Source organism: Artemia franciscana, chromosome 18 (assembly GCF_032884065.1).
Source record: "Artemia franciscana chromosome 18, ASM3288406v1, whole genome shotgun sequence".
Taxonomy (NCBI): domain Eukaryota; kingdom Metazoa; phylum Arthropoda; class Branchiopoda; order Anostraca; family Artemiidae; genus Artemia; species Artemia franciscana.
In genome coordinates this window covers 20,445,697-20,462,092 of record NC_088880.1, presented here as the reverse complement: position 1 = coordinate 20,462,092, position 16,396 = coordinate 20,445,697, and the positions used below count along the sequence as shown (strand labels likewise).

The 16,396-nt window shown below is 37.0% G+C and overlaps 1 protein-coding gene across 6 annotated transcripts in view; it reads right to left on the bottom strand.

The window, feature by feature from the left end:
- LOC136038735 (neuropeptide SIFamide receptor-like) overlaps nt 1-16,396 on the bottom strand; it is a 73,215-nt gene that overhangs the window by 53,934 nt on the left and 2,885 nt on the right. The window contains exon 1 of one of the 6 annotated variants that reach the window (XM_065722090.1): nt 15,113-15,257. The exons of 3 other annotated variants lie outside the window; for them this stretch is intronic. In XM_065722090.1, coding sequence (XP_065578162.1) covers nt 15,113-15,242 — 130 coding nt within the window. In that variant the 5' untranslated portion in view covers nt 15,243-15,257. Of the gene's footprint in view, nt 1-15,009; nt 15,258-16,396 lie in introns of those variants that run through there. 2 more of the 6 variants (XM_065722091.1, XM_065722093.1) reach the window with 2 other exon arrangements.

Genomic DNA, 16,396 nt, shown 5'->3' with positions numbered 1-16,396 from the left:
GTGTTCTTTGGAAGGAATACGAACTTTAATTTTAAAAATTCAAACAATTGCAATTTGGACTCGTCTAAATGACGGGAAATTCCCTAACTAAAACAATTTAAGGGATTTTATCAGCCTGTTTCTTTCAGTAGAAAATATTCAAAGTGTAAATTAATCCTAATACAAATGGATTGTTTAGAAAAAAATCGAGTGACTGAACTTTTGACATAATGTCTTCGACGAATGTAATGTAACAGTTGGCATTTGTTAAGGTGAACGCAGTGGAAATGGTGTTACTCCCATATTGTATAATTATACAGGTAAATTTGCTGTGTTTCTAACAGTTCGTGGTAACGAACTGTGATTAGGGAGTGGATCGGCCCAATAATGACTAAAATTCTGAAAAAAATTATTCGATAACAGTTAATAGATCAAAAGAATATGCTTGTTAGTCTAATTCCGAATATATAAAATTTATTAAGCTTAATTAAACCCATCAAAATTTTCCAGATTCTCAAAAATGGCAAAGACACCCCTAAAAAATCAAGTGATCCTAATAAAAACAAGACCATCAGCTTCAGAACATCAGAGAACACTACTGTAGAGTTTTCGACGTCCTATCTACAAAAATGGAGATGGCATTTTTTTTTTTTTTTTTGTCAGAAGAAATATGTGTGTTTTTTTTTCCCCAGGGATCATCGTATCGAACAAAAAGTCCTAGAAAATTGGGATTGGTATCATTCAAACGGAAATTAAATGTTCAAGTGGTCTTTCTAGTGCCTGTTAAAAATGAACAAGTTTTTCAACTGAAAGTAAGGAGCAATATTAAAACTTAAATAAACAGAAGTTTTTCTGTATATGAAGGTGGCTGCCCCATCCTCAACCCTCACTGTTTATGCTAAAAATTTGATTATTTTTCCCCAATTACTTGAGAAAAACTCCTGAAACACAACGGCCGTTGAGCTTGAATGATAATTATTTTTAAATAACTTTAAGGCGCTAGCGTGAGGAGTGAGGGCTGAGAAAGGGGTAGCCGCCCTCATATACACAATCATTTATGTTTGTTTTAAGTTTTAATGGTGCTCCTTACTTAAGGCTGAAAAAAATTTTTAATTTACCTAATAAATAGCTTTTAAGTTAGCTAATAAATAGGTCACATAAGAGTGCATTTCCCCCAATAGGCGGGCTTGGATGTCTCTTGGATGTCTGCTTGGATCTTGGATAAACTGTTATAAACTTCTAATCATTCTCACGTGATGCTTCACAATGATGGGACCAACGATTGGGAAAGAGTAGGAAGGTGTTCTTTTATCCACAAATTACTTGCATTTCACTTGGCATCTAAACCCGTCAGCTTTACTCGAAAGAGCTTTCTTCCAATATTCCAGATGCATTTTTTTGGTTGAGGTAATCTTCCTGATCGCAGTTTTAAGGATAGAGAGAGGATCAGTCCCTCATATATCCTTCTTTAGGGTGAATAATCATACAAAAACAGATCTGCTCTCAATGTTACAATATACCAAAATGTTTAAATGAAAATTTTGAACTAAAAATAGTTCATTTCCTCTTTTGATTACATAAAAAAACTAGTTTTTTAACTGAAAGTAAGGAGCGACATTAAAACTTAAAACGAACAGAAATTACTCCGTATATGAAATGGGTTGTCCCCTCCGCAATCCTTCGCTCTTTAAGCTGAAGTTTTTAATTGTTTTAAAAAGCAGAATTGTGGCAAAGAGTCAAACTTTAGCGTAAAGAGCGAAGGATTGCGGAGGGGACAGCCCATTTCATATACGGAGTAATTTCTGTTCGTTTTAAGTTTTAATGTCACTCCTTACTTTCAGTTAAAAAAACTAGTTCTTTTTATGTAATTTCTGAACGTTTTTGAATTAATGCATGTTTGATTTTGGCTCTCCACATATAAATTATTAAAATGAAATTTGCTGTAACTTAAGAATTAACTTACGTAACAAACTTTTATATTCTTAAATTTTTATTATGTATATGAGGGGGTTTGTACCCTCGTTAATACCTCGCTCTTTACACTAAATCGTAAGTTTTGTCCCAATTCTTTAAGAATGACCCCTGAATCAGAAACGCCGTAGAATAAATAGTTGAAAATACTAAAAATACTATAGCATAAAGAGCGAGATATTTATCTACTCCTAAATACTTCGCTCTTTATGCTAAGTATTTTTAGAACCCCTTATATGCGTAATAATCTCTGTTCGTTGTAAGTTTCAATGCTACTCCTTACTTTCAATTGAAAAAACTTTTCCATGTTTATTTTTTCATTGTTTTTTTTATAGTAATTTTAGAAAATCCTGCGCCCTTTTCATTGAATTTCTGTTCCCCCATGACATATTATTCCAAGGAAAGATCCTCCCACATAGCCCCCTCCCCTCAACCTACACCCAAAACCAAAATAATCCCCCTGAAAACGTCTGTACACTTCCCAATAACCATTATTGTATGTAAACACTGGTCGAAGTTTGTAACTTGCAGCCCCTCCCCCAGGGACTGTGGGGGAGTAAGTCATTCCCAAAGACATAATTATTATAGCTTTTGACTATGCGGAACAAGATGGCTATCTCTAAATTTTGATCCGTTGACTTTGGAGAAAAATGAGCGTAGGAGGGGGTCTAGGTGCCCTCCAATTTTTTTGGTCACTTAAAAAGGGCACTAGAACTTTTCATTTCCGTCAGAATGAGCTCTCTTGCGACATTCTAGGACCACTTGGTCGATACGATGACCCCTGGGGAAAAGAAAAAAAAGAAAAGAAAAAAAGAAATAAACACGCACCCGTGATTTGTCTTCTGGCAAAAAATACGAAATTCCACATTTTGTAGATAGGAGCTTGAAATTATCGCTCTAGGGTTTTCTGATACGCCGAATGCGATGGTGTGATTTTCGTTAAGATTCTATGAATTTTAGGGGGTGTTTACCCCTGTTTTCAAAAATAAGGCAAATATTCTCAGGCTCGTAACTTTTGATGTCAAAGACTAAATTTGATGAAACTTATATATTTAAAATCAACATGAAAATCCGATTCTTTTGATGTATATTTTGGCATCAAAATTCCGTTTTTTAGAGTTTCGTTTGCTATTGAGCCGGGTCGCTCCTTACTACGGTTCGTTGCCACGAACTGTATGAAACTCATCAACAATAATGTCTGAAGTTGTCTTGATTATTTTACTTACCCAATTTAGTTACTGTGAAAGAAGGTTTTGCTAAGAAAAAACAAAAGACAGGGATCCTTTTCAATACCATAGGCGTCACAATTCTAAGACGAATGCAAAGATTTAAAAATTATAAGACGAATGCAAAATTTAATACAAAATACTTTTATTGAATAAAAAGTATATTTCAGTGGTTTAAAGATGTTTTGTCGACTGAATTCCAAGTCATCCGAGAATAAAGTGAGTTTGTTCAGGGAATATAATCTAGTATAAAACACAAAAAAAATGGAAGTTTTAGTTATTAAAGGTAATTCAAGTCTACAAAGATGAAGCACTTGTTAACTCTCGACTAAGTCAGGTCCCTAAAAGCAGCGTTTCAAATAGTCGCTCTTTAGCAATTGATTTTAACTCAATTTTTTAGTTTCCAAGTAGAGAGTGCAAATGATCTGATACTAAATCTAAAAAATTAGTTTTTTCAACTAAAAGCAATGAGTACCATTAAAACTTAAAAAACATAAATTATTGCGTGTATGAGGGCGGCTACCCCTTCCTCAGCCCTCGCTCTCTACGCTAGCGCCTTAAATTTATTTAAAAATACTTATCATTCAAGTTCAACGGTCCTTGTGTTTCAGGAGTTTTTCTTAAATAATTGGGTAAAATAATCAAACTTTATCATAGACAGCGAGGGTTGAGGATGGCGCAGCCACCCTTATACATGGAATAACTTCTGTTCGTTTGAGTTTTAATATTACTCCTTATTTTTAGTTGAAAAACTTGTTCATTTTTAACAGGCGCTAGAAAGACCACTAGAACTTTTAATTTCCGTTTGATGAGACCTATCCCAATTTTCTAAGACTGTTCGTTCGGTACGATAATCCCTGGGGAAAAAAACAAACACGCATATTTCTTCTAGCAAAAAAAAACATACTATCTACATTTTTGTAGATAGGACGTCGAAAACAATAGTGTTCTCTCATATTCTGAACCTGGTGGTCTTGTTTTTATTAGGATCATTAAATAAAAAAAACTAATTTTTTTAGCTGAAAGTAAGGAGCGACATTAAAACTTAAAACGAACAGAAATTACTTCGTATATGAAATGAGTTGTCCCCTCCGCAACCCCTCGCTCTTTACGCTAAAGCTTTTAATTGTTTTAAAAAGTAGAATTGTGGCAAAGAGTCAAACTTTAGCGTAAAGAGCGAGGGCTTGCGGAGGGGACAACTCATTTCATATACGAAGTAATTTCTGTTCGTTTTAAATTCTAATGTCGCTCCTTACTTTCAGCTAAAAAAATTAGTTTTTTTTTTTATTTAATTTCTGAACGTTTTTGAATTAATGCATGTTTGGTTTTGGATCTCCGCACTTAAATTATTAAAATGAAATTTGTATATTAATTCTTTTTTTTGCTAAATGGCTTTCTCTTAGTTTTGATCAGACGATTTTGAGAAATAAGGGGTGAGAAGGAGGCCTAGTTGCCCTCGAATTTTTTGGTTACTTAAAAAGGCAACTAGAACTTTAATTTTTAAAGAACGTTTTTATTAGTAAAAAATATACGTAACTTAAGAATTAACTTACGTAACAAACTTTCGTAACCTTATATTTTTATTATATATACGAGGGGGTTTGTACCCTCGTTAATACCTCGCTCTTTACACTAAATCGTAAGTTTTGTCCCAATTCTTTAAGAATGACCCCTGAATCAGAAAGGCCGTAGAATAAATAGTTGAAATTACTAAAAATACTTTAGCATAAAGAGCAAGGTATTTATCTCCTCCTAAATACCTCGCTCTTTATGCTAAAGTATTTTTGAACTCCTCATATGCGTAATAATCTCTGTTCGTTTTAAGTTTCAATGCTACTTCTTCCTTTCATTTGAATTAAATAAAAAAAAACAAGTTTCTTTAACTGGAAGTAAGGAGCGACATTAAAACTTAAAACGCACAGAAATTACCTCGTATATGAAAGAGGCTGCTACCTCATCAACGCCCCGTTCTTTACGCTAAAGTTTGACTCTTTCTCTCACTTCTTCTTTTTAAAACAGTAAACAAATTTAGCGTAAAGAGCGGGGCATTGATGAGGTAGCAGCCTCTTTCATATACGAGGTAATTTCTGTGCGTTTTAAGTTTGAATGTCGCTCCTTACTTCCAGTTAAAAAAACTTGTTTTTTTTTATTTAATTTCTGAACGTTTTTGAATCAACGCATGTTTTGATTTTGGCTCTCCGCAGAGGAATAATCAAAACGAAATTTGCATATTTTTTTTTTTGCTAAATAGCTTTCTCGTAATTTTGATCGAATGATTTTGAGAAAAAAAGAGCGGGGGACGAAGCCTAGTTGCCCTCCGATTTTTTGGTTAATTAAAAAAGCAACTAGAACTTTTAATTTTTTACGAATATTTTTATTGGTAAAAGATTTACGTAACTTATAAATTAGCTTACGTAAAGAACTTTTGTATTCTCATGTTTTTATTACATATATGAGGGGATTCGCCCCATCGTCAGTACCTCGCTCTTTACACTAAAGCTTAAATTTTATCCCAATTCATTAAGAATGACCCCTGAATCACAAAAGCCGTAGAATAAATAGTTGAAATTACTAAAAATACTTTAGCGTAAAGAGCGAGGTATTAGAAGGAGGTGAGCCCCTCATATGGGTAATAATTTCTGTTTGTTTTAAGTTTTATTGCTGTTCCTTACTTCCAGCTGAAAAAGCTTTTTCACATTTATTTTTTAATTGTTTTTTTTAAATAATGCTAGTAAATCCTGCTCTCCCTTCATGGAAATTTTCTTCTCCCATGACAAATTCTCGATGGAAAGCTCCCCCAGCATATCCCTCTCTTCTCAAACCCTCCCCCCAACCAAAAAAATCCTCCTGAAAACGCCTGTATTCTTCCCAATAACCATTACTATATGTAAGCACAGGTCAAAGTTTGTAACTTGTTGCCCCTCCCACGGGGACTGTGGGGGAGTAATTCGTCCCCAAAGACATATTTATAAGGTTTTTCGACTACACTGAATAAAATGGCTATCTCAGAATTTTGATCCGTTGACTTTGGGAAAATAATTAGCGTGGGAGGGGGCCTAGGTGCCCTCCAATTTTTTTGGTCACTTAAAAAGGGAACTAGAACTTTTCATTTCCGTTAGAATGAGCCCTCTTGCAACACTCTAGGACAAATGGGTCGATACGATCACCCCTGGGAAAAAAAAAAAAAATAAAAAAAAAATAAACACGCATCCGTTGTGGCAAAAAATGCAAAATTCGACATTTTTGTAGATAGGAGCTCGAAACTTCTACAGTAGGGTTCTCTGATACGCTGAATCTGATGGTGTGATTTTCATTAAGATTCCATGACTTTTAGGGGGTGTTTCCCCCTATTTTCTAAAATAACGCAAATTTTCTCAGGCTCGTAACTTTTGATGGGTAAGACTAAACTTGATGAAACTTATATATTTAAAACCAGCATTAAAATGCGATTCTTTTGATGTAGCTATTGGTATCAAAATTCCATTTTTTAGAGTTTTGGTTACTATTGAGCCGGGTCGCTCCTTACTACAGTTCGTTACCACGAACTGTTCGAAAAACGTTTTCATGTTTATTTTTCATTGTTTTCTTATAGTAATGCTAGAGAATCCTGCGACCTTGTCATTGAATTTTTCTTCCCCCATGACAGATTCCTCCAAGGAAAGATCCTCCAACATAGCCCCCTCTCCTCAGCCCCCTGAATAAAATCCCCCTGAAAACGTCTGTACACTTCCCATTACCCATTACTATATGTAAACACTGGTCAAAGTTTGTAACTTGCAGACCCTCCCGCAGGGATTGTGGGGGAGTAAGTCATCCCCAAAGACATAGTTATTATGGTTTTCGACTATGCTGAACAAAATGGCTATCTCAAAATTTTGATCCGTTGACTTTGGGAAAAACATGAGCGTGGGAGGGGGCCTAGATGCCCTCCAATTTTTTGGTCACTTAAAAAGGGCACTAGAACTTTTCATTTCCGTTAGAATAAGCCCTCTTGCGACATTCTAGGACCACTTGGTCGATACGATGACCCCTGGGAAAAAAAAAACAAACAAACAAATAAACACGCACCCGCGATTTGTCTTCTGGCAAAAAATACAAAATTCTACATTTTTGTAGATAGGAGCTTGAAACTTCTACAGTAGGGTTCTCTGATACGCTGAATCTGATGGTGTCATTTTCGTTAAGATCTTATGACTTTTAGGGGGTGCTTCCCCCTATTTTCCTAAATAAGGCAAATTTTCTCAGGCTCTTAACTTTTGATGGGTAAGATTAAACTTGATGAAACTTATATATTTAAAATCAGCATTAAAATGCGATTCTTTTGATGTAGCTATTGATATCAAAATTCAATTTTTTAGAGTTTTGGTTACTATTGAGCCGGGTCGCTCCTTACTACAGTTCGTTACCACGAACTGTTTGATTTGGCTTCTTACGGGCGTCTTTGCCATTTTTCGAGAATCTGGAAAATTTTGATGGGTTGAATTAAACTTAATAAATTTTATATATTTGGGATTAGACTAAGAAGCATATTCTTTTGATCTGTTTACTGTTATCGAATATTTTTTCTTAGAATTTTGGTCACTATTGGGCCGATTAACTCCCTAATCACTAAAACACCGCAAATTTACCTGTATAATTATAGAATATGGGAAGAACGCCACTTCCACTGCGTTTACATTAACATATGTGAAGAGTTACATTACATTCTTTGAAGACATTATGTCAAAAGGTCAACCACTCGATTTTTTTTCTGAATAATCCATTTTTATTACCATCAATTCACACTTTGAATATTTTCTACTAAATGTTCCAGGCAGATAAAATCTGCCTGTATTCTATGGAAGGGATTCTAAATTCCAAAATTTTTCAATGATATCAATAAAAATGTAATATTCTATGTGGTCTTGTTACATTAGATTTGTTCTTTTGCATTAATTGTTATAATTCTTATTTTTTTTTTCTTTTTTTTAGGATTAGGCCTATTAAACGAGTGTATGTAACTATGAAGGAACAATAATGTTAATGACCACTAAAAAATCTTAATAAATTGAAAATAAACCGTAAAAAAGCTGTAAAAAAGGTATGCTATTAGATGTGTTTACGAAAATGAAAGAACAAGCAATATTTATTATTATAGTTTTGCTATGCCCCATATCTTCCTATGCGATATGCTATTTTGAGAGAGAGAGAGAGAGAGAGAGAGAGAGAGAGAGAGAGAGAGAGAGAGAGAGAGAGAGAGAGAGAGAAGTTTATTAATATTTAATAGAAGACAATACAAAATACAATTCAAAATCGAATTATAATACACATAATTCCCCTCGAAAGGCTACATTGCCAGGGATACAAGGGGGATAAGAAAAAAAAACAATTATTATACAAGCAATAAATTCAATATAGGCAATCACTTATAGCAGTTTACAGGCAATATATTTATGGGGGATACAATATAAGCAACAACTAGAAGGAGAAAAAACAAGAGCTAAGAGCTCATATGGCACTTGTGACGAGGCGAGAAGAGCTAAGAGCCAAGAGATCACATGGTATGAGCTCTAACAAAATTCTATGAATCAATAGATTGATTTAAAAAGGAAAATAAGAGGCTTAATGCCGGTCAAGTTTTAAAATAAGAGATCTGAGTCACAAAGTCCTTCTAGATATCAAAATTCATTAAGATCCGATCACCCACTCGTAAGTTATAAATACCTAATTTTTTCTAATTTTTCCTCTCCCTTTTGCCCCCCAGATGGTCGAATCTGGGAAAACGACTTTATCAAGTCAAATTGTGCAGCTCCCTGACACGCCTACCAATTTTCATCGCCCTAGCACGTCCAGAAGCACCGAACTCGCCAAATCACTGAACCCCTCCCCCCAACTCCCCCAAAGAGAGCGAATCCAGTACGATTCTGTCAATCACGTATCAAGGACATTTGTTTATTCTATCCACCAAGCTTCATCCCGATTCCTACACTCCAAGTGTTTTTCCAAGATTTCCCCCTCCAAATCCCCACAATGTCAAAAGATCTGGTCGGGATTTGAAATAAGAGCTCTGAGACATGGATTCTTTCTAAAAATCAAATTTCATTACGATCCGATCATCTATTCGTAAGATATAAATACTCCAATTTTCATGTTTTCCAAGAATTCCGGTTCCCCCCTCCAACTCCCCCGAATGTCACAGGATCTGGTCGGAATTTGAAATTAGAACTTTAAAGCACAAGATCCTTCTAAATATCAAATTTCATTAAGATCTGGTCACCCTTTCGTAAGTTACAAATACCTCAATTTTCAAAATTACCCCCCCCCCCAATTCCACCAAAGAGAGCAGATCCGGTCCAGTTATGTCAGTCACGTATCTTAGACAGGTTTCTATTCTTCCCATCCAGTTTCATCCTGGTCTCACCGCTTTAAGTATTTTCTAAGATTTCCGGTCCCCCCAACTGCCCCCCCAATTACGCTTGATTCGGTTGAGATTTAAAATAAGATATCGGAGTTACGAGATCCTTCTAAATATGAAGTTTCATGAAGATCCGATCACTCCTTCGTAAGTTAAAAATACGTCATTTTTCTTATTTTTCAGAATTACCCCCCCCCCCCGCAATTGAGCAGATCCGTTCCAATTATGTAAATCACGTATGCAAGACTTCTGCTTATTTTTCCAACCAAGTTTCATCCCAATCCCTCCAATTTAAGCGTTTCCCATCATTTTAGGTCTCCCCACCCCAAACTTCCCCCAATGTCACCAGATCCGGTCAAGATTTAAAATAAGAGCTTTGAGACACGATATCCTTCTAAAGATCAAATTTCATGGAGATCCAATCACCCGTTCGTAAGTTAAAAATACCTCAATTTTCAAAATTACCCCCCCCCCCCGCAATTCCACCAAAGAGAGCAGATCCGGTCCAGTTATGTCAGTCACGTATCTTAGACAGGTTTCTATTCTTCCCATCCAGTTTCATCCTAATCTCACCGCTTTAAGTATTTTCTAAGATTTCCGGTCCCCCCAACTGCCCCCCCCCCAATTACGCTTGATCCGGTTGAGATTTAAAATAAGATATCGGAGTTACGAGGTCCTTCTAAATATGAAGTTTCATTAAGATCTGATCACTCCTTCGTAAGTTAAAAATACGTCATTTTTCTTATTTTTCAGAATTACCCCCCCCCCCCCCCGCAATTGAGCAGATCCGTTCCAATTATGTAAATCACGTATGCAAGATTTCTGCTTATTTTTCCAACCAAGTTTCATCCCAATCCCTCCAATTTAAGCGTTTCCCATCATTTTAGGTCTCCCCACCCCAAACTTCCCCCAATGTCACCAGATCCGGTCAGGATTTAAAATAAGAGCTTTGAGACACGATATCTTTCTAAAAATCAAATTTCATGAAGATCCAATCACCCGTTCGTAAGTTAAAAATACCTCATTTTTCTAATTTTTCAGAATTAACCCCCCCCCCCCCAACTACCCCAAAGAGAGCGGATCCGTTCTGGTTATGTCAATCATGTATCTAGGACTCGTGTTTTTTTCCACCAAGTTTCATCCCGATCCCTCCACTCCAAGTGTTTTCCAATTTTTAGGTTTCTCCCTCCCAACTCCCCCCCCCAATGTCACCAGATCCGATCGGGTTTAAAATAAGAGCTCTGAGCCACGATATCCTTCTAAATATCAAATTTCATTGAGATCCGATCACCCGTACGTAAGTTAAAAATACCTCATTTTTTTTATTTTTTCAGAAATACCCCCCCCCAACTAACCAAAAGAGAGCGGATCCGTTCCGTTTATGTCAATCATCTATCTAGGACTTGTGTTTATTTTTCCCACCATGTTTCATCCCGATCCCTCCACTCTAAGTGTTTTCCAAGTTTTAGGTTTCCCCCTCCCAACTCCCCGCCCCCATCACCAGATCCGGTCGGGATTTAAAATAAGAGCTCTAAGACACGATATCCTTCTAAACATCAAATTTCATAGAGATCCTATCACCCGTTCGTAAGTTGAAAATACCTCATTTTTCTAATTTTTAAAAATTACTCCCCCCCCCAACTACCCCAAAGAGAGCAAACCAGTTCCAATTATGTCAATCATGTATCAGGGACTTAGCGCTTATTTTTCCCATCAAGTTTCATCCCGATCCCTCTACTCTAAGTGTTTTCCAAGATTTTAGGTTTCCCCCCTCCAACTCCCCCCAATGTCATCAGACCCAGTCGGGATTTAAAATAAGAGCTCTGAGACACAATATCATTCCAAACATCAAATTTCATTAAGATCCAATCACCCGCTCATAAGTTAAAAATACTTCATTTTTTCTATTTGTTCCGAATTAACCGGCCCCTACTCCCCCCCACCCCAGATGGTCAAATCGGGGAAACGACTATTTCTAATTCAATCTGGTCCGGTCCCTGATACGCTTGCCAAATTTCATCGTCCTAGCTTACCTGGAAGTGCCTAAAGTAGCAAAACCGGGACTTTAGGTTTTCCCCCTCCAACTCCCCCCAATGTGATCAGATCCGGTCGGGATTTAAAATAAGAGCTCTGAGACACAATATCATTCCAAACATCAAATTTCATTAAGATCCAATCACCTGCTGATAGGTTAAATATACTTCATTTTTTCTATTTTTTTGCGAATTAACCGGGCCCCCACTCCCCCCAGATGGTCAAATCGGGAAAACGACTATTTCTAATTTAATCTGGTCCGGTCCCTGATACGCTTGCCAAATTTCATCTTCCTAGCTTATCTGGAAGTGCCTAAAGTAGCAAAACCGGGACCGACAGACCGACAGACAGACCGACAGACAGACCGACAGACCGACTGCTATATGTCACTTGGTTAATACCAAGTGCCATAAAAACCTTAGAGAACATACCTGAGGCCTGGGAGCAAAGTGCAGAGAGGAAAACCACACACCACTAACAAAACACAGGGGCCATCAACTCCTCAGAGGAAAAAAATTAATCTATTTGATTCTTTATTAAATAATCCTTAAGAATCCTTTTAAAAGTCCCAAACGGGTGGCATTTCTGAACTGAAGAAGGTAGTGAATTCCAGACCTGTTGACAAGCAATGTGGGATTGAAATCTGATCGAATAGTAGGGGTAGGCGGAATGCGGATATTATTTGAAGAACGAAGGCTATATGGAGCTGAATCAGAAATAAACATAGGAGTTTTCCGAAGAGATCTTGGAAGATTGCCGTGAAGTTGATCAAAGACAAAAGAAGCACAAGAAATAATGCAAATAGACAGTAGACTTAAGAGCTGTGTTGGTGAAGAACGGTTGGTGTCCATAACCAGACGCCGTGCTTTATTATACATGACGGAAAGTGACCGCAGCGTAGACGGTAAAGTAGACATCCATACAATGGGGCAATAAAAAACATACGACTGGACAAGACAGAAAAAAAAAGTTTCAGAATAGATCCAGGAAATGTGTATCTAAGTTTTCGAATGATACCCAAACTCCGTGAGACCTTAAACCTAATCATGGCTACATGGTTTCTGAATGAAAGGTTCTCATCAAGTAGGATACCGAGAAACCGGACCACCCGATTCTTTGGTCTACACAAGGAGCTCTGTGACACCTGAAGGTGTGTAAGCTGAGGGAAGGCTACACCAATTCGAGAAAAATAAGAAAATGTGATTTACCAACATTCAAGACCAAGTAATTGGCAAAAAACCATGACATAACTCTCTCAAATAATGCCACAAGGTTAGACTTGATATCACATTCCGTCTTCCCAAGGGTCCCAAGAGTGGTATCGTCAGCAAAAGCAAAAAGAAAATCTTCATTAGAAGAAGTATTGGAACACGACTGAGCATCAGGCTGACACAGCTTGCAACATGCCAGAGGCCTGGTATTTTTTACAGCCGAAATCAGATCATTAATATAAATCAAAAATAAAATGGGACCAAGAACAGATCCCTTCTGGACGCCATAATATACTTCAGAAGGGCTCCGGAAAAGCGGATCAGTTGAAATAAGCCTACCAGAAAGATATGAATCAAACCAAGAATAAGCGTTTGATCTTATACCAATATGTGATAGTTTCCAAAGAAGAATCCGGTGAGTCAAGGAATCAAAAGCTTTACGAACATCCAAAAATAAAGCTGCCGGGATATGACCAGAATCTATTGCCAAATGGATGAAATTCGATAAAGCTGCGCAAGCATGCTCAGTAGAAATCATGGAAAAAATCCTTTGCATAAAGAAAACTAAGAAGCCTGGATAGCATAGCCTTCTCAAAAATTTTGCTGAAAACACATAGGAGATAAATTGGCCTATAATTAGCAGGATCACTCCGAGAACCACCTTTATAGAGTACTATAACCTTAGCTCGCTTGACAGATTCAGGAAAAATACCTTTCTCGAAAGACAGATTGACGAGCTTAGTCAGTGGTGACAGAATAGCAGGCAGAATGGCACGGATAACCCTTGTAGGAATTTTGTCTGGTCCTGAAGAGGATGATCCTTTAAGAACATTCACGATACGAGCTACCTCAAATTCAGAAACAGAATTCAAGACCATCGACTTCAATCATGAGGGTCCAAGAAAGGCTCTGAAATCGCAACGAGAAGTTGCAGAGCTTGCAGAGGAAGTAGTTACCTTTCCTATATTAGCAAAATAAGAGGTAAGAGAATAAGAGGTCGCCTTAGCGTTTACAGTGTCAATCGCTGTTAAGTTCCATACTAGAATATTTTTATCAGTTGCTTTACTTTCCAGCTTCATCATTGTATGCCTTAGGCTAGATAACTGCGATTTCAGTAAAGAATTTTCATCAACCAGCACAAAAATGTGGTTCTTCAAATCGTCGGTTTCTACCTGAAGGCTGATCACTTTAGGCTTAATACTTTCCACCTCCAATTTCGATTCCAATACAGATTCTTCGATCTTAGAAATCCTTTGATCTAATCCTTTAAAATTAACATTCGGCTCATTTAACGTAGTTGAATTTTCTTTAACAGTCTGTAAAACTAGACTCAAACTATCAGCTAGTGATTTTGATGAGATTCTTTCCATAGGACTGGATTAGGCCTATTAAACGAGTGTATAATGTTAATGACCACTAAAAAAATCTTAATAAATTGAAAATAAACCGTAAAAAAGCTGTAAAAAAGGTATGCTATTAGATGTGTTTACGAAAATGAAAGAACAAGCAATTTTTATTATTATGGTTTTACTATGCCCCATATCTTCCTATGCGATATGCTATTTTGAGAGAGAGAGAGAGAGAGAGAGAGAGAGAGAGAAGTTTATTAATATTAAATAGAAGACAATACAAAAAAAAATTCAAAATCGAATTACAATACACATAATTCCCCTCGAAAGGCTCCATGGCCAGGGATACAAGGGGGATAAGAAAAAAAAACAATTATTATACAAGCAATAAATTCAATATAGGCAATCACATATAGCAGTTTACAGGCAATATATTTATGGGGGATACAATATAAGCAACAACTAGAAGGAGAATAAAAACATAGAGAACATACCTGAGGCCTGGGAGCAAAGTGCAGAGAGGAAAACCACACACCACTAACAAAACACAGGGGTCATCAACTCCTCAGAGGAAAAAAAATAATCTATTTGATTCTTTATTAAATGATCCTTAAGAATCATTTTAAAAGTCCCCAACGAATGGCATTTCTGCACTGAAGAAGGTAGTGAATTCCAGACCTGTTGACAAGCAATATTAACTCTATGTAGCCGCCTAACTTCCATAGGAAACTCGTCAGATTTTTCCTTCTTCCTCTTTCCTCCCATTATACAAAATAGTAATTGAACTCCAAGAAAAAATAGACTGTAGAATTATACTACCACATAAAACTCCTTTAATTACTCACTTTGCGTAATATTGGCATCTGAATCTATCCAAAAAAATTTCGACATCAGATTAACCTTGCTGAACACTAAATGAACGGTCCGACGCAAAGTAGGAGTATTTACCTCGAATGCATTCTTGTTTTATCAGAACTTTGTGAGAGTAAATCTGGTTTAAGATGTTCACTGAATGAATGCTATATGTGAACTGACATTCAGTTTGCGCAGACAAAAAAGGACCTAATGTGTGATTCATTGTCTAAAGTCAAAAACTGTGCAATATAATGGAACCATCTTCGGAAATCTCTTCTTTGTGGTAAGCTTGTAATGGAAGAAAGAATCTAAACAGTATGAAAAATCTTAAAATGCGGAATAATAATCGGTTACAACCCTCAAAACCTAGGCAGATTATTTCCCTAAGGCCAACTCCCAAAATCTGAGACAGCCCTCCAAATGTATTTTCCCTCTTCGCCAATGTAAGGCCTGGCCGGTGGCAGCCCAATAACGCTTTGCCACTCTAGGTGCAAAGTTGAATATTTTCATATGCTGGACCCATTAAACCCCAGAAAATAATTAGTAAAACTTGGAAAAATCTTAAAACATGGGTAACATCGGTTAAAATCCTCAAAACCTAGTTTTGTTATTCCAAAAACAAACTCCCAAAATATGAGACATCCCTACTCCATGGGTATTGGCCCCCTCCACCCATGTAACACCTGAGTGGTAGCACCCCCCTAGCGCGTAGCCGCCATATCCTTTGAAGTCGATTTTTTTTTCATATGGTGGACCCAATAAATCAGAGAAAATAATAAAAGTACAAAAAAAAATGTTTAAAATACGGAAAAATGTTCTTTAAAAATGTAATAAATGAAGATGAAAACCCCTTGTTCCTAAACACTGCTTGGTTTTGAAGTATAGCTTGAAATGTTTTTGCGTCGGAAAATAATTATTTTATGTTCATCTTGACATACTACTTAAATAAAATCGAAAAGTATCTATTAAGGAAATCGAACTATATGTCGCCCCTCCCGAGTGGGTAGCCGTCCTGGCCGAGTGGGTTGGTGCGCTGGATTCGGGATCCCATTATTATTTATTATTTAAGAATTCTTGTCTGAGAGGACGCGGGTTCGAATCCCAGTGTACCCAAATTCTTCAGTTTGGCACGGGGGTCAGTGGCGTGACTCTGTAAGCTTAGCCAGAGTCGACCCAGCTCTAAATGGGTACCTGGAGAAATCTGGGGAAGGTAAACAGGAAGGGTGTGCGAAAGCACAGGATGGCTGGCCCCCAACCCCCCATTGCACTTCCTGGCTGAAGGGCCAAGAAACGGAGATCAGCACCGCTGGTACGGACTGTAAAGTCTAATGCCGTATCCTTTACCCATTCTTTTTTTTTACGCCCCCTCCCCCAAAC